General features: G+C 32.5%; 6 protein-coding genes across 6 annotated transcripts; all 6 read left to right on the top strand.

The window, feature by feature from the left end:
- Nucleotides 1-434: 434 nt before the first annotated feature.
- Nucleotides 435-2,930, top strand: LOC139087011 (alpha-tocopherol transfer protein-like). The gene is made up of 4 exons (XM_070635700.1): nt 435-686; nt 1,028-1,298; nt 1,502-1,699; nt 2,198-2,930. The coding sequence occupies exons 1-4, from the start codon at nt 522-524 to the stop codon at nt 2,449-2,451; spliced, it is 888 nt and encodes a 295-aa protein (XP_070491801.1). The 5' UTR covers nt 435-521; the 3' UTR covers nt 2,452-2,930.
- A 258-nt stretch (nt 2,931-3,188) lies between these two features.
- Nucleotides 3,189-6,255, top strand: LOC139087009 (uncharacterized). Its single transcript, XM_070635698.1, has 3 exons — nt 3,189-3,296; nt 3,578-4,876; nt 5,805-6,255. The coding sequence occupies exons 1-3, from the start codon at nt 3,255-3,257 to the stop codon at nt 5,994-5,996; spliced, it is 1,533 nt and encodes a 510-aa protein (XP_070491799.1). The 5' UTR covers nt 3,189-3,254; the 3' UTR covers nt 5,997-6,255.
- Nucleotides 6,256-6,672: 417 nt separating this feature from the next.
- LOC139087013 (alpha-tocopherol transfer protein-like) lies at nt 6,673-9,242 on the top strand. Its single transcript, XM_070635701.1, has 4 exons — nt 6,673-6,930; nt 7,109-7,379; nt 8,458-8,655; nt 8,863-9,242. Exons 1-4 carry the CDS (start codon nt 6,769-6,771, stop codon nt 9,108-9,110), a joined length of 879 nt encoding a protein of 292 aa, XP_070491802.1. The 5' UTR covers nt 6,673-6,768; the 3' UTR covers nt 9,111-9,242.
- On the top strand, nt 9,121-12,063 carry LOC139087010 (alpha-tocopherol transfer protein-like). The gene is made up of 5 exons (XM_070635699.1): nt 9,121-9,207; nt 9,269-10,164; nt 10,239-10,509; nt 11,066-11,263; nt 11,400-12,063. The coding sequence occupies exons 2-5, from the start codon at nt 10,000-10,002 to the stop codon at nt 11,696-11,698; spliced, it is 933 nt and encodes a 310-aa protein (XP_070491800.1). The 5' UTR covers nt 9,121-9,207; nt 9,269-9,999; the 3' UTR covers nt 11,699-12,063.
- A 501-nt stretch (nt 12,064-12,564) lies between these two features.
- LOC139086991 (alpha-tocopherol transfer protein-like) lies at nt 12,565-13,886 on the top strand. The gene is made up of 4 exons (XM_070635673.1): nt 12,565-12,843; nt 12,902-13,172; nt 13,233-13,430; nt 13,488-13,886. Exons 1-4 carry the CDS (start codon nt 12,682-12,684, stop codon nt 13,733-13,735), a joined length of 879 nt encoding a protein of 292 aa, XP_070491774.1. The 5' UTR covers nt 12,565-12,681; the 3' UTR covers nt 13,736-13,886.
- A 1,153-nt stretch (nt 13,887-15,039) lies between these two features.
- Nucleotides 15,040-16,633, top strand: LOC139086974 (uncharacterized). Its single transcript, XM_070635638.1, has 2 exons — nt 15,040-15,175; nt 15,250-16,633. The coding sequence occupies exon 2, from the start codon at nt 15,267-15,269 to the stop codon at nt 16,530-16,532; it is 1,266 nt and encodes a 421-aa protein (XP_070491739.1). The 5' UTR covers nt 15,040-15,175; nt 15,250-15,266; the 3' UTR covers nt 16,533-16,633.
- Nucleotides 16,634-16,728: the final 95 nt, after the last annotated feature.

The raw sequence follows: 16,728 nt of genomic DNA, 5'->3' as shown, positions 1-16,728 counted from the left end.
TGTGTTCAAAATTCTTTTGGAAATCTTCCATTTAAAAGAGCTTTTTTTAAAAGTTTCTGCCGTTTTGAAATGTGTCGGAAGCTTTACGTGAATTCTTGTCATATCTACAGCACTCCAAATAATGTTTAAGAGATTTAGTCTCTGATGGGAATCAATCCTACGAACTCACAAAACAAGTAATATTGATATCCGGTATGTTGCTTAACCACTCGGTCACCTAAACCTTGCTCTTGAACTGACAGAATCACCTTCATTTCTGTCAATATCCAAACTTCAACTCTGCATACGACACAACATTAGATAACATTGATTGCTAAAACAGACCAATAAAACATTCGCTTCCTCATCTTCTTCAAATGCATCTTTAAAATTCAAAATACCAGTTTCAGTTTTGGCACAAAAATCACTTCATTTTGATTAAAGTTTTCGAGCAGATCAGCTGTGGATTTTCATAACTCCTTTAAAAGCAAATAAATTAGTGCTATTAATTCTCGAAAAGACAGTGTAATATAATTTACAGTATGGATATAATTGAGTTTAAAAAAAGATTCGAAATTCAACTAGAAAATGCTTTTGACTATGAAAAAGCATTGGAAAGACAAAATCTTAACCACGAAGATGTGATTAAATTGAGACAAAGAATCGCAGACAAATCCAAAGTTCCAAAATTTATACACGATAAGCATGTAAGTTGGTTGCTTTTTATGCTACATCAGTGATGGGTAACCATTTGGTTTTCGCGGTACACCTTGGTGATAAGGCTTGACCGAAACCAAACATGCCACACGGTACATGACACTTTCAAAAACGTTTGACGGCACACAAGTTGCTCACCAATGAATTAGCCATAAATTTGCACGGAAATTACTAAAAATCCGTATCTATTCTGATGTGAGTATGGCCATAGGCTGGATTCTACCAGATCTGGCTCATATCCATTTCACACTGGCCGAGGAACGGGTTTTTGATCATTTATACACCATTTGACTAGAGTTCTAGTTAATTAAAATCAAAATTATCATTTTAGCTCATACTTTTCTTAAACGGATGCAAAGGAGACATTGACGAAGCATCAAAACACATTGAGAATTATTTTGAGATAAAAATCACATCACCCGAGCTTTTCTGGGATAGAAATCCAGAATCAACTGCTTTACAGTTTTCATTCAAAGTACAGCAAATGGCTCCACTGCCAATTACTCCCAACAATTGTTATGCATTTGTTCATCGAGTTGCTGATCTAAATCCACAAAATTATCATTATGATGATGTCTTCAAGATGTTTATGATGATGGCAGGTAAAAATTTATTTCGTGTTGAGGTCAAAAACTTATCATTTGATTTTCAAATCCGGTTTTTCATCACTTGCTGACTCGCGAAATTTTGATATCAATTAATTTACATATTATTCATGACAACAAATCTGAATGATTTAACAAACCGGCTTTTAGTCTGCAAATTTGAATAAATTTTGATGTAATAATAAATTTTCTCTTTTTAGAGCATGCAATATTTACAAATGGACCTAGAGAAGGTTCAATTTTCATCTCAGATTGGACTGGAGTCAAGTTTGGTCATCTGTTTCGTGCCAGCATAAGTTCCATAAGGAAGAGCTTTGACTTTATATTGAATGCAAGTCCTGTAAAGATGAAGGCGATCCATATTTTGAATTCGTCGTATTTAGTTCAAATTTTGCACTGTAAGTAGCTAAAGAGGACTCGAGAGGCATGTGACGGAGAAAAGGATCTGTTTACTGATTCCAACCCCACGCTATAGTCATGGTGATTTGAGGCTGGATCTTTAAACTTTTTTTCGTTGGGAATAACATTCCCGAGTGGAACAGACTGCGATTAATCGACTGTCCCGAGCAACACAAAATTTATGAAACTAAATTAAAAAGACTCCATTAAAGCTCTTCTAGTAACATCAAATAGAAGCTATTTGGAAGATGTCATTTGTGTCGCTCGAGTGGATGTCTAGTTATAACTAGATAATTGGTAGACTAATCGCAACCAGTTCCACCAAGGGCAACTCCGAATGACAGAAATGAAGAAGACTCCATTTGACTGCCGAAAATATGCGGCTTCTGTTTGGTGTTAATAAAGAAGCCTTTGTATTTCCGCGGCCGATTCTTCTTCATTTCTGCCGCTACGGATCAACTCTACATGATAATTAATTGATTATTTTTTAACCTTAGCTATCTGCAAACCATTCATGAGCCAAGAGTTTATCGATATAGTCCATGTTCATCCATCAAATCTCAATTTTGAAGAGTTTTTTGAGAAGCATATACCAAGGCATTGCATGCCGGCTGATTATGGTGGAGAACTACCGCATATTGAAGTATTGCATTCAAAAAATATTGAAAATCTGATTAAACACAAAGAATACTTTCATCTAGAGGAACATCACTTTAAACAACGATTTGATGAATTTATTAATCATAAATAAGCAATGATGTATACTTTATAATTTAATAAGCTATAGTTACTTTAAAATTGTCAGGAATAGGATTATCTAAGGTATTTAGAAGATTATTAAAAATTGTTAAGAATATTTAGAATTTCAATAAATTATTGTATAACTTGACCGAGGGTCGGTTTCAAGAGCATTCTAAGGCACACTATACTAACCCGAACGACCAAATGCGCCGAACCGTATTATTTGCCGTAAACTGGTTCAAAATTCTTCGTCTCACCACTGTCACAGCAACATCGCATCTTATCTTATCGCCAATTTAGTGAAGCAGCAATTGTTTAGCATACACGGCGTGCTAATGAAGATAGCATCAGTTTAATTGTATTTGCACTTCAAAATATGGTTCATACATTTTTAGTTCGATGATATAGTGCCCTACGGTACCTTAGAAACCATCCAAAATATGATAAAACACGTTATGTATACTAAAATAGCAAATAAACATATCTTAGTTATATCCAAAATACAATTTCTTTGATCATTTACTATATTATCTTTCTTTCTTTCATTTTCACTTTCATAAATATCGCGTCAGAGAAGTCAACGACTTTAGTGTTATCTAATAAACATATTTCACATGTTTTTTTGCCTGAATAAAATTACAATATCAATAAATTCATGATTACGAATGCTAGAAAATGAGAAAAAGAAATTTTAGAATTTATAAAATATAAATAGTTTTATCAGAAGAACTGTATTTAGTTATTTGGTAGAACTCTAAGGAATAGAAGGTGTTTTGGAATCGGCACAAAAAATATTTTTAAGAGAATTTTCAAATGAAGTTAGTCATTGTGTTTGGATTATTGGTTTTCTGTAAGGTAATTTAGTTCATCTCAGGTTAAGGTCAGAGCTGGAAGTCGACTTGAAACCCGAGAAGCACAATTCGATAAACCGCAGTTTTCGCCACAAAAATGGATCGAAATCAATCGTCACAGTGTCGTCAAGGCATCTGTCCATTAATATGACGACTTTGCAATGTCCAAGTGAAAATGTTATGCTGCTCGGAATTTTGCATGAAACATTCGACTCGAATCGTCTTCAAGCTCTGATTAAAACCATTAAAACATTGAATTTCTCATAAATCCTCAATTCTTCTCAGCCTACAGAACCATTTTTTGGATTTAACATCGTCTACCCAACATACTCCAGAGTATCATCAGAATGCATAAAAGCGTCATCAAGTCTAATAAGTTTGCCACCCAAGCTAGAGAAAATATTGAAAATATCTACAAGAATTGATAATAAGGAATATAACTCGTTTACTCAAAGTGTTATGGACCTTAGATTCTTTTTCAATGGTCTATACATATTTTTGCAGCAGTATTCAGACTTTATCAATGAACCGCCAACAACAAATCCGTTAAAAGTTATCACTTTACTGCAATACAGTGCTCAACTTATGGAATCAGCAACAACACAAATTGCAGTTGCATCGAAAAATTTTGGAATGATTTTTGGACGGAATTTGGAAAGTGTGATGGATTTGCTGCTGTCAAAATATTCAGAGCAGTTAAAAAGCATCAGAGTTGCTTTAGAAGTTTTGTACTCAAATTTTGATTCTATATTAGATTCAGGAACAGATATATCAGTTGAAATTCTCGATGGTGAAATTGATGATCAAGCTACAGCAAATACTTTGGTCGCATTCCAAGAAATCACCATTGTCAGTAAGCAAATGACGTCCATAATATCAGGTGTGCTGTCTATTTTACAAGCACTTGACTCAGCTACGTCTAAAATTGATGAATTCTCAGCTCAGGGACAGTCAACAATTTCATTGCTTAAATATTCCTTAAATCTTGAAATAAAGTCTGCAAAACTTCAGTTCAATGACCATATTCGACAGAATATCGATAAAATAATTCAGTCATTTGGAAACTATTCGCAGTCGTCACATGAAGTTTTTTCAAATACCACATCTAAAGACTTTATAAGCAATCTACAAGGTCAACAGAAGATTCTTGATGACTTTGGATCGCAGACTAGTGACATGCTGTGGAAATTCCAAATAGAATTCTCTAAACGGCTACAAAACTACTACGACGCACTTTACAACTCTACTGAAGATGGCAAAGAATATATGTTGGCTGTAACTGACGAATTAAAGCTGTTCCTTAGTCAATTGATCATTGAAAATGGTGGAACTAATTTTAAAATTTGTTTTGAAGATTCAAGTGAATTACAGCAGAAAGCAGTGTCTTTAGTTGGTCAAACTGAGGCAGGCTTTACAAAATGTGTTAATGACGAAAGAACATTATCATTACAAGTTGAAAGCTTAATGTCGTTCATTGTTGAAGATGTTACATTGAACATTCAGGGAGCTTTTGATAGATTATGTAAATGTTCTGTGACTGGAGGAAGTAAAATATTGGGACTCACTAACGATTGCATAAATGAGGTTTGTAAATGTGGATATGAGGTTATCCCGAAAACACAGGATGTAGAAATAGCTGAAAATCAGACTCTAAGCCGACTTCACTTTGGTCTTGAGCTGGAAGTCGACTCGAATATTGTATGGAATTAAGTCGACTGTTCATTACTAAATTCCTAGTCGAGTTCGTGCTCTCCTTTGGTCTGAAGCCGGATTTCATCGAATCTTACTTGGGACCAGAGTCACGATGACCAGATATTAAGCCATTTCTATCTCTTGTGCCTTCCAGGTTACATATCTTGTAACAAGTAAATCTGTGACCTCTTACTTAATATTAGTCAAATTTCAATTCCATCCATCCTGTAATGTGCGAACAGTTGATGCGGACGTTGATTCGAAGAAATTTGAATCATACTTCGAATGTTTTTTCGGAAAAAATCCGCCATCTTGAAAAACATCAAAACTTTTAAAATTTTTAGTTTTTCATGATTTTTAGCTTGAATGTTTCATTTAAATCAAGATAACTAACATAGTAGTGTTTATTGAAGCTTTTTCAATCATTTAATCGAAGTTTAAAGTTAAACTTATCAGCTTAAAGTAAGTTTTTTTCAAAAATTATTTCAAATTTTTGGTTTTGTTTTCATTGCTTGTTTACAAACATTCTGAGAAAACAATGAAATACTAAAATGTCTTTGATTCACTTTTCTTCATTATTTGAGATTTTTTCTTTAATTTTTTACAATTACTTAGTTTAGTTTAAACATAATCTTGCTTTATAATCAATAATTAAAGGCTAATTTAGAGTTTTTTCGATTTGATTATTAACGTTCATTTGAAATTTAAATTTGTTTCCGAAAATAAGAACCATTCGAAATTGAAATTCCGAAAATAAGAACTCGTTCGCACATTACAGCATCCATCCTTTAATAATCTCAAAATTCTTCATTATTTGTAGATTACTACGAACTTATCATCAATAACAATCAAGGAAGACAGTGAATACTTGGATATAGAACTAGATGAAGCAACCGAAATTTTACATAAAAGTGAAGATCGATTTGCAGCTTGTATTGAGGGTCTAAAGAGTGCTCATGACAAATCATTTGGGGATTTCCAGCAAGCTAGTTTGACGTGCATGGTCAGCTAATAAAATTGTGTGCTAACTATTAGAATTGAAATTTTATACAATAGACTGTAATTAAAAGAAAAATAAATGTATGTGTTAATTACGAGTGACACAAATGAAGAAGGTTTGGCCACGGAGCTAATGTCTGTTAAATGGATGACACAATGGAACTTGCTGAAGCAGCTTTCATATGCCTCTAATAATTGGAGCAGCCTTCTCCATTTGTATCATTCGGGAATCACTTTTGTCAAAAATGAAATAAGACTTAATGATAAAGAAATTTCATCTGGGCCTTATCGAGCGACTTCACCATATTTTTATGAAAGCATTCAAAAATTTGATTTTTTTATTAGTCAATCACTTTCAGTATTATTCGATGTTGTTGTGCTTTTAAGTCAAACTCGATAAATAGTTATCTCTGCGATGTCTAGCTATCGAGATCCCGGTCCTCACCTAGCAGGCCGAACAAAGTGTAATGAAAGAATTTGCAAAATACTAACACGCAATAAAGGAACAAGCTATGAGCACTTGTTTATCATACAAAAATGATTGGTGTAGGCTAGCCTTGAATCTTGGTAAAGAAACCCAACTTTATTCAAAACACAAAATTACTTTTATTGCTTTATACTACAAATGATTAATATTAAGCAATCAGCGTATTAAGTTTTGGCAAAACGACAGTTCAATCTTAGTTTTCAATCTAAACAGACGTACCTGTTACTTAACAATTAACATCTTTGAGTTTTAAAAATCAATAACTTGATTCTGTGACCTTGAATAATTAGAGCATAAAATGGATCAAGAAGAAATAAGAAGTAGATTAAGAGTATTTTTAGATAAAGGCTTCGATTACGAAGAATCATTAAAAAGTGTAAACATTCAGCATGATGATGTGATGAAATTAAAGCAAAAATTAGAAGATGTGCCAATTGTTCCAATTCTTCATGTAAAATTGGTGTGTTATTGTCCTGGGGATTGATACTCAATTGATTCTTTACTGCTACAGTTTTAAGTACAGAGTGCGAATAAAGCAACCTGTGGGCTGGGACACACTAGTGCCAAGTAGTGTCAAGTAGTATCAATCTCTGTTGCTGCCATTATGACATCAATTAAGTTCCACATATCTATTTCAGTGCCTTTTTTTCCTCAATGGATCCAGTGGAAATATTGACGAAGCAGCCAAGCGCATTGAAAAATATTACCAAATAAAAACTACCTCGCCAGAATTCTTTTGGGATCGAAATCCAGAATCAATGGAATTGCAACGTTCGTTTAAAGTATATCAAATGGCATCGCTGCCTTTAGCTCCAAACAATTGTTTCGTATTTATTACACGATCAATAGATTCAAATTCTAAAAACTTTTACTTTGATGATGTTTTTAAAACCTTTATGATGATAGCAGGTAAAGTGACATATTTTTCAATTCAGAGTTGGTCAGAGCTTGAAGTCGATTCGGATTTTTTATGAAAAAGTCAATTCGAATAGACTTGACTCCATAAAAAATTCAAGTCGACTTTGAATTCTGGAGTTGGTAAGACATTGTGATTGGGACGCGGATCTAGTATAAGTGCCTCCAGAATAGAGTCTTTCCAATTCTGCTTCAAGGAGCAAGCTTATGGGGATGCTCACAAAAATTGAACAGCCTCAATTATGGGTGATTCTCCACAGGGGAAATTGAAAAAAATTAACTTAAAATTGAATTTTTTTCTGATTTTTGCACTAAAACTATTCTAAGTTTCAGTTTTTCAAGTGTAATTACACATTTTCTATCCTATAATTGAATTACACAATTCTGAAACGGCTTATTTCAAGAGATATTTTGATTCTTCGGCTAGGTGCTTTGTGACCAAAAGTTGCATTTTGTGAAAATTTTTATAGGGGAATCAATATTTATACATTAAATGCTTATTCTTCAGTCATGAAATGCATATCAGTTGATAGTTTTTGATCTGTTCCATCATATTTATGCTTCAAAGTTAATCAATAAAGCTTAACTAAGGAGAAAAATCGATTCTCCGAACGTCAACCTTTGGTCACAAAGCACCTTTTTCAAACTTTTTCTCCTAATCCATGGGAAAATTACAAAATTTTGAAAACGAAAAAGTAAAATTCTTCATCTGTGCTTAAGTTTTACACAGAATTTTAATATATTATGCGAAGTATAATTAATTTTATAGTTTTTATCAGTTTTCTACTTTGAAATTATGAAAATTCGAAAAGTTATTGATAAAAATATTTTTGTGATCAATAAACAAATAACCTTGGATTAAAAAAGCTCATTTTTCAAAATGCAACCGTTCGGGAGAATCACCCTTATATTGATTGAGTATAATCATGATCACACTCATTTAGTAGTGTAAACCTATTGTCTTATAGAAATTCTTAATATCAGCTGCTCCGAATTCAAGTTTTTCTTCTCTCTTGTTAAACTGTATCTATTGTGATTCACTTGTGTAGTTTAAGAATATTCATTCTTTTAGAAAACGAATTAATGACGCATGGACCCCGTTATGGATCAATTTTAATATCAGACTGGAAAGGCGTTAGTTTTGGACATTTATTTCGTCCAAGTATTAGTTCTATTATGAAGTCCTTAGATTATGTTCAAAATGCAAGTCCTTTAAAAACCAAAGCTGTTCATGTATTGAATTCATCGCGTTTGTTTCAAACACTCTTCTGTAAGTATGTCTGAATAGCACAAATAGAATAATTGATTAAAAATTCGATAACAGGCCGGCATAAGTTTGACTTAATACCTGATTCGGTCTCACTATAAAAGTGAAACCTCAGCCTTTTGCCGGACTTTGAATCAATTACCCGACTTGTGTTATTCCAGACGAAAAATTAACTAAGACACTAAGTCCCTAAACTTTTGCTATTTCCAGCTATGCTAAAACCATTCATCAATAAAGAAGTATATGATGTCATCCATATTCACACACCAGACATGGATTATAATGAATTTTTCGAAAAACATGTTCCTCGTCATTGTATGCCATCTGATTATGGTGGTGATTTGCCATCATTGGACGAGCTACATGCTAAAAACATTGAAACCCTAACATCAATGAAGGAATATTATTACTTAGAAGAACTGCATTTTAAATCAGCAATAGAAAAATCTAGTATTTGAAGATTCTATTCAAAAATATTTTTAAGAAAGTTCAAAGATGCAATGTTGCCATAGAAAAGACACGCGAACAGTAGTTTGACATTTTTGTATGAGTTTTGTATGCAAATAAATTGACTATTTTATAATTCCAAATGTGAGCATCTAAATCATCTTTATAGAATGACGTCAAATGTCTGATTATACTTTGTGCTAGATTTTTCCTTGAGATCAATGAATTTCTGGATTGGATGTGCAGAAAAGAACGCTAAAGTCGTTAATATTCTGAACTGGAAGAAGTTCTCGATGGATAGACCCGGCTTTAGACGTTTTCTTTGGGCGGCAATGGGATCACGGACGTCTTAGTCAAGGAATTAAGCAAGTAAGACTGTTCCTTGTTTGTATTGTCAAAAAACCTATCCCACGTGACACAAATGACTATCCCGAGTGACAGTCACCACAGGGCTTTTAAGGATCCGCTATATGGATGCCAAAAAAAGACGACTTACATTTGGTGTTAATGAAGAAGATTGGCGAAGCCTTAAAAGTTCCATGTCGAAGCCTCCTTCATTTGTGTCGCTCGAATATGATTTTACCTCTTTCTTTTTACACATTTTTTAAAAATTCGCAAACTTATTAAATTTACAACTCCAACAATAAATCATCAATGGAGAATTTGGGAGAGTCATTTGAATTAACAAAGATCAAGCACGGTTTGACAAAATAGTGTGAATGGCGATCTTGAAAAAAAATTTTACTTTTGTCTAGAATTAATAGCTCAAATTTATCATTATGCATTTTTGACATTAGATTTTCTGTTAATTCTGTTAGTTTTGCTTAAGTCTTTCAATCGATCGGATGTGCTTAAAATATTAAAGAGTGCCAAAACTTTACTATTTGACATTAAAAAAATATGGAACTAGAAGAAGTGATAGAAATTATAAAAGCAGTTTTAGATCAAGCATTTGACTATGAAGAGTCATTAAAAAGAGAAAATATTGATCATAATGATGTTGTACAGCTAAGAGAAATAGTTGCTAATTCACCTCATGTGCCTAAATTGATGTATGATAAGCTTGTGAGTTAAACAATAGAGGAACAATTTTTTTCACAAGATCCATTGATCTTTGATATTTTTTTAATGAATTCCAGTTAATAGTATTCTTAAAAGGAAATAAATGCGATATAAATGCAGCAGCAAAGTGTGTTGAAAAATACTATGAGTTGAAGGCCACATGTCCTGAGTTCTTTTGGCCCAGGAACTTAGATTCACCAGAACTAGCTTTTGCAACTACAGTGCATCACATGACCACCTTGCCTGTTTCTCCTGATAATTGTTATGTTATAATGCTTAAATTAGTCGACACGGATCCACAAAATTATAACTATGATGATCTTTTTAAGCTTTTCATGATGATGGCAGGTAAGCAATTTGTTGGTCCTTTATATCAATGGTGGTCAACCAACCTTTTTTGTGTCATGACACACTTCGTTGGACGTACAGACCAATTGTGATCCGTGGCTTCTCTCAGATGGCGCCTAAAGCTTTAGGCCTGCTGTTTTTTGCTAATGTCCTTCTACCAATTACTAGTACAAAGTACAATACTTCGTCTCTATCGACAGCTTCCTTACAAGCGTTCTTTGGTCACCACGAGCACTTGTACCATCAACAAATTCAGATTTAAAGACATTGTTTAATAGAAGCTCCATTAAGCTATAGATTTTCTAATAAATCTACAGACCCGAGTGAACAAAAATACGACATAATTAGTCAATCGCAAGGTAATGTCCAGTTGATGACAAGTTCAAACGTATTTTGGTATACTCGGGAGGTCTTCTTATAACATTTCCAGCCCATCGAAGCCTGATCACGCGCCACAACAGAGATTCTAAATTTCACATCTGTGTGTCGCGACACAATTGTTGCCCACAACATAATGACTATACTTTTAAATAATGAATGATCCATATTTTTATAGAAAATGCAGTAATGACATATGGACCTCGTGATGGATTAATATTCGTTTTGGATTTTACTGGAGTTAGTTTTGGACATTTGCTGCGTCCAAGTATTAGTTCTATTATGAAGTGTCTAGATTTTGTTCAAAATGGAAATCCATTGAAGCCGAAAGCAATACACATCCTAAATACAACAAGTTTATTCCAAATTTTGATATGTAAGATGATAAATATTTTACTAATAATCCCTAATGGACAGGTTGCGATCACAATACCAAGTTATTGCGCTCATTGTTCGTTAAGGGACCATAACAGCTACAATTTAATTACAAAATATTCATCTCAATTCAACAGCTATGCTCAAACCTTTTATGAGAAGTGATCTATTTAATTGCATTCAAACGCATCCATCGGATATGGACTATGAAGAATTTTATGAGAATCATCTTCCTCGACATTGTTTGCCGGCTGACTACGGAGGTGAATTGCCTTCAATGGAATATTTACATTTTCAGAATTTAGAAAAAATTGCGTCACTTAAAAAATATTGGATTTATGAAGAACATCATTTAAAACAACAATTGGATAATTTTACAGACGAACTATGTGAAATTGTACAAATTTCTCCATATGATGAATGTTCACATTTGTGATGATATGGTTTGGAATTTGTATCGCGAGCGACACATTATGACAAAGACGTTGTGAATGCACTCAACTTGACGTCATGTCAATTTTTCGTCCCATGAAGGTCGTTTGGCGTTGTCAAGACGTCATTATCATGTCGTGTCGCTTGTGAATAATACTTTTCCGAGTTGACAAAAATACTTTAAAACTAGTTTATGGAAAGTTAATGACCAGTTCTAACGTATTTTTGTCCACATTAATTTGTGTTAATTTATTTAATTTTATGTATCTTTAATTTGATGAAATTATTGGGAGTAACAAAATGTTTAAAATATTAGCATATCTGTATGTATGAGATGTTTATAGAGATTTATATATTAAGGTTTATTTCCTAAATGCACATTTGATTTTTAAGAATTTTTAAGAATAAAACTGGAATTAAAATATTTCTTTAAAGCTTCCTTACTTGCCTTTTCACTTTTATTTTTTGGAGGTTGTCCATTTGATGTATTTTTGTCGGGACACTTGAGTTGCTGTCTTCCGACACAGCTTTGACTTCCTTAGATTCCTATGAATTCCAAAATTTTGAAACTATGACAAATCATATTTTAGGTATTATGTTTTTTTGTTGAAATTTCAATAAAAATATCAAATTGAAATTTTGACAATTCAATTGCCGATTCCGATGTCCAAATCTTGCCAAATGTCCAAATCATGTCCAAATTTGTCTTTACTATAACATCGGTGACATTTTGATTTACGATACGCCGAAGTCACATAAGCGCATGCCACACTCATAGATGCTCATCCAATGCCCAACATGTAAATATGGCTACCCAAATTTAATATCACTCATTTCGCACTGCTGAAATATTTTATTTTTGCAAAACGAAACAGTCTAATCTCGATTTTCAAACCAGTAAGACACATTCCTTTCAAGTTTTGCCTTTTTTTTGCCAAAAAATTTAAACTTGATTCGTTGTCCTTGAAAGAAGAGATAAGAGCAAGAATGGATCAAGAGAAATTGTTAAAGGAAATAAAAGTGTTCTTAGATAAAGGTTACGATTATGAAGACACTCTTAAAAGGATGAGTTTTGGACAGAAGGAAGTGATGCAATTAAAGGAGAGACTAGATAAACTTCCAAATGTCCCGAATGTTCAAGAAAAGCTGGTATGTAGCTTTATATTCGATATTTTTTATGGATTAAAAACCAAAAGTGATTTTGCAGTGTCTTCAATACCTTAATGGAACTAATGGTGATGTAGATGAAGCCGAAAAGCGAATCCAAAAATATTATGAAATTAAAACAAGTTCACCAGAGCTGTTTTGGAATCGAGATCCTGATTCTGAAGAATTGCAACTGACATTTAAGATTCAAAGGATTGCAGCACTTCCAATAACACCAGACAAAAGCTTCGTCTTTATCCAACGAACTGTTGATCCAAATACACAAATATTTAATTTTGATACTGTTTTTAAAACTTTTATGATGATAGCAGGTATTATTAACTGACAATGATCTTTATTTGCTTGATATTCAAGTTTTTTCGTCTCTTTAGAATACAATATGCTCATTCATGGACCTCAAGATGGATCAATTTTAATATCAGACTGGAATGGAACTAAATTTGGTCATATTTTCCAACCACGGATAAGCTCTATAAGAAAAGGATTAGACTTTATTCAGCATGCAAGTCCTTTAAAGACAAAAGCTGTTCATATATTGAACTCATCGCATTTGTTCCAAGTACTTTTCTGTAAGTATGAAAGTTAATTGTTGAGAATTCACTTTTAATTTCACTTCTTTTAAACAGCTATAATAAAACCTTTTATGAAGAAAGAGTTGGCGGATGTCATCCATATTCACACAGCAGACATGGATTATAATGAATTTTTTGAAAAACATGTTCCTCGTCATTGTATGCCATCTGATTATGGTGGTGATTTGCCATCATTGGACGAGCTACATGCTAAAAACATTGAAACACTAAGAACAATGAAGGAATATTATCGATTAGAAGAACTGCATTTTAAATCAGGAATAGAGAAATCAAGTATTTGAAGATTTTATTTAAACATATTTTAAAGAAAGTTCAAAGAAGCAATATTGCCATAAAATATAAACAGGAACGATATTTTGACATTTTTTGTTATTTTTGTAAGGTTAGAGGATATATAGCAAATAAATTGAAATTACGTATATTTTATCATAATCCATTAAGATGTAAATCGGTGAATCGATCAAAAATCCAGCCCAGACCGGCATGATTCTGATTTGGCACCATGATGTAGTCAATTCAACCTGGTTCTGAATTTTGAATCGATTAACCAACTTATGCTTTTCGAGATACATAGATTCTTTTTTAGAAATCAACATATCTACTCGTATAGTGATCTAAGCTCATCTTCAGTAAAAACTTTTATAGCTAAACCTGCAAATGGTTCAAGTTTTGCTTTAAAATGATTATGATTAAATTTCATGAAAATAGTTTCATTTTGTCCTTTGCATCTAACAGACAATAATTTGCGTAGTTCCTCTACATTTTCTTCAAATATTTCCTCTATAAACTCAGCAACTTCTATAGAATTTACAAAAGGAATTGTTTTAAAAATCAACGTTTCACCATCTTTATCCAATGTCATTATCATTTTTTGAATTTCATCAATTGAGAAGGTTTCGATGAATATCTTTTTGTAAAATAGAGAAGTTTCAAAATCAGCTTCGATGCATACTACGTTTATTGTTTGAATGTCTTTGTTTGAAATCAACATTTCTTTTCTTTGATCTTGGTTTAAGTATTTTTTGGTGAAAATCCAAACTTCCTCAAATGATTCTGGAAAGTTCAGATGACTTGCGTGTTTACTCAAGAATGTGGTATTATCTAGTCGATCTCTTCGCATCAAAATGTCTACAATTTCATTTCTGTCGAGGTATTTTTAACAGTCTATTGTCACCAACCGCCGCTCTTAAACTATCGACAATCAAAACTCAATTAAACATGGAACTAAAATTTAGAATGTTTAAATACTTGATTAAGATTGCTATAAATGTGATTGTAACTTACTTTGTATTGATAATATTACAGCTTATGTATAATATTTAATGTTATCAGTTCGAAATTAAAAGACAGACTGATCTTTTGTATTAAAAGGGGCTTTCAGCTATGTCAATGTGCAGAAAAATATTATTTAAATCTCAAATGAACGTTACAACAATGATTTTATAACGAAAATAAGCAATGCAATTATTGAAATGTCTATTAATTAAATATCATCAACCCCCCAAACGTTACAAATGAACGCACCCACAACAAAAAACGCAATTTTTTAAATTTCAAACCATATTTGCAAAGCGATTCGCAAAAAAATAAAAACAAAACATCCAGCTGATTAGAAAAAGTATTACTCAGTCTTTGTTGCTTTAAATAAGCAATTTATTGCATATTATACTGGATAATTTGATGCAATATTCTATTGCTGATTGTACTCTCATCAAATTTATGTAAGTATGACTGAAAATCGAACTAATTGTATTAGTAATCCATTTTATGACTCATTTGTTTTCATTATTTACAGAGTTAAATTCTGCAAAAATGTTGGATCTGTATGATGATATCATGGATATAATCTTGGATTATCTTCCAGTAAATGACTTACTTAACGCGTCACTGGTATCGAAAAAATGGCTTGAATACATAGGAGAAAGTGCGGCTTTCCGGAAGAAAATTGTAATAAATTCAAATTTTTATACCGATCCTGTGATTTCTGGTAAAAGGAAGTACGAATGTTTAAACATCAGACATCATGAAATGAATAGCGCAACCTTAAAACTGATTAAGAATCATGCATGGCACACAGTGTATTTTAATGTCCAGAAAGTATCTTCTCAAAATAATTTTGTTGGAATCATTGAAAGACTGCAGCATGTCAGAGACTTAAAAGTCATGAATGTAGCTATCACAAAGTTAAAAACTCACAAGAAACTTTCATTGTCAAATTTGGAAAATCTTGTATTCTCGGATGTTGCTGTTGACACCTTTGAGACATTTTTGGATCGTCAGCCAGAACTGAAAAGCTTATCATTGAGATACATTACTGCTGATATATTGAACAAGCGTACAGTACGAGAATATGTCATAGAATTTCTACTTTTAAATAATCAACTACGTCAACTGGAACTGTATCCTGATGTCGTCAATGAATTATTTAAATCAGAAGTCACTCAAATTGTATCGCTTAAGCTGAGATCGATTGCGTTGAACCTATGTGATATAAAGGATGCTGTGATAAGGACAAATATTGAAGACTTTTTGAAATCTCAAGAAAATTCATTGGAAGAACTGAAGTTCCTGTTCCAACAGAAGTTTGTAGGAAAGCGAAAATATCCACAATATTCTTGGTACTTGGAAGATGAAGATTCTGGTGATGAAGAAGAAGCAGACCAGAAATGTAATGATATATCCATACTATTTAATGTCTGGAATAACTTGTCATGCTTAAAGAAATTAACATTGAGATTTTTCGTCAATTTCGTTGAAAATCGAGAACTTCTGCTGACATTAAAAAATTTTAAACCTAATAATAGCATCAAAACGCTTAACATTAAGCACATTAATTGCACAATTCCTGTTAGAACTGTCGAAAAAATTATCAATCTATGTCCAAACTTAAATTATCTCTATATCTCAAACTTGGATCCATCTGTGATTACTTTATGCTCTCAAAACTTAAAATTTCTTAAAGTTATTAACTATAGTGTTGAAAAGGATGATGCCATCAATGTATACGATGCAGCTATTAAGTCAGCAAATAGCAACTGCAACAAATTTATCAAATTCCATAAGGAATATATGGGATAAGTCAGTAACTTATCATATCTAATCAATTAATACCATTAAATGTTTATTTAATTAACAAAAATTAATGTCTATTTTCTAATAAATCTAATAGATCTAACCCATGCAAGTCGTTTTAGTAATGAGACATAAATTTAAAGTCAATCCAATAAGAAAAATTTCACACAATTGTTACTGCTGAAAATTAACGGTCAAAAAG

Source organism: Chironomus tepperi, unplaced genomic scaffold (genome assembly GCF_022539635.2).
Source record: "Chironomus tepperi strain 1889 unplaced genomic scaffold, CSIRO-AGI_Ctep_v1 contig_93, whole genome shotgun sequence".
NCBI classification, from domain to species: Eukaryota; Metazoa; Arthropoda; class Insecta; order Diptera; family Chironomidae; genus Chironomus; species Chironomus tepperi.
This window is presented reverse-complemented; position numbering and strand designations above follow the sequence as displayed.

Coding starts and splice junctions, on each gene's coding strand:
- LOC139087010 (XM_070635699.1), top strand. CDS start 10,000: ATGGAACTAGAAGAAGTGATAGAAATTATAAAAGCAGTTTTAGATCAA. Junction 10,165..10,238: donor AATTGATGTATGATAAGCTT/GTGAGTTAAACA, acceptor AATGAATTCCAG/TTAATAGTATTCTTAAAAGG. Junction 11,264..11,399: donor TTTATTCCAAATTTTGATAT/GTAAGATGATAA, acceptor TCAATTCAACAG/CTATGCTCAAACCTTTTATG.
- LOC139086974 (XM_070635638.1), top strand. CDS start 15,267: ATGTTGGATCTGTATGATGATATCATGGATATAATCTTGGATTATCTT.
- LOC139087011 (XM_070635700.1), top strand. CDS start 522: ATGGATATAATTGAGTTTAAAAAAAGATTCGAAATTCAACTAGAAAAT. Junction 1,299..1,501: donor GATGTTTATGATGATGGCAG/GTAAAAATTTAT, acceptor TTCTCTTTTTAG/AGCATGCAATATTTACAAAT. Junction 1,700..2,197: donor TTTAGTTCAAATTTTGCACT/GTAAGTAGCTAA, acceptor TTTTAACCTTAG/CTATCTGCAAACCATTCATG.
- LOC139087013 (XM_070635701.1), top strand. CDS start 6,769: ATGGATCAAGAAGAAATAAGAAGTAGATTAAGAGTATTTTTAGATAAA. Junction 6,931..7,108: donor CAATTCTTCATGTAAAATTG/GTGTGTTATTGT, acceptor TATCTATTTCAG/TGCCTTTTTTTCCTCAATGG. Junction 7,380..8,457: donor AACCTTTATGATGATAGCAG/GTAAAGTGACAT, acceptor TCATTCTTTTAG/AAAACGAATTAATGACGCAT.
- LOC139086991 (XM_070635673.1), top strand. CDS start 12,682: ATGGATCAAGAGAAATTGTTAAAGGAAATAAAAGTGTTCTTAGATAAA. Junction 12,844..12,901: donor CGAATGTTCAAGAAAAGCTG/GTATGTAGCTTT, acceptor GTGATTTTGCAG/TGTCTTCAATACCTTAATGG. Junction 13,431..13,487: donor TTTGTTCCAAGTACTTTTCT/GTAAGTATGAAA, acceptor TCTTTTAAACAG/CTATAATAAAACCTTTTATG.
- LOC139087009 (XM_070635698.1), top strand. CDS start 3,255: ATGAAGTTAGTCATTGTGTTTGGATTATTGGTTTTCTGTAAG. Junction 3,297..3,577: donor GATTATTGGTTTTCTGTAAG/GTAATTTAGTTC, acceptor AATTCTTCTCAG/CCTACAGAACCATTTTTTGG. Junction 4,877..5,804: donor CTAACGATTGCATAAATGAG/GTTTGTAAATGT, acceptor CATTATTTGTAG/ATTACTACGAACTTATCATC.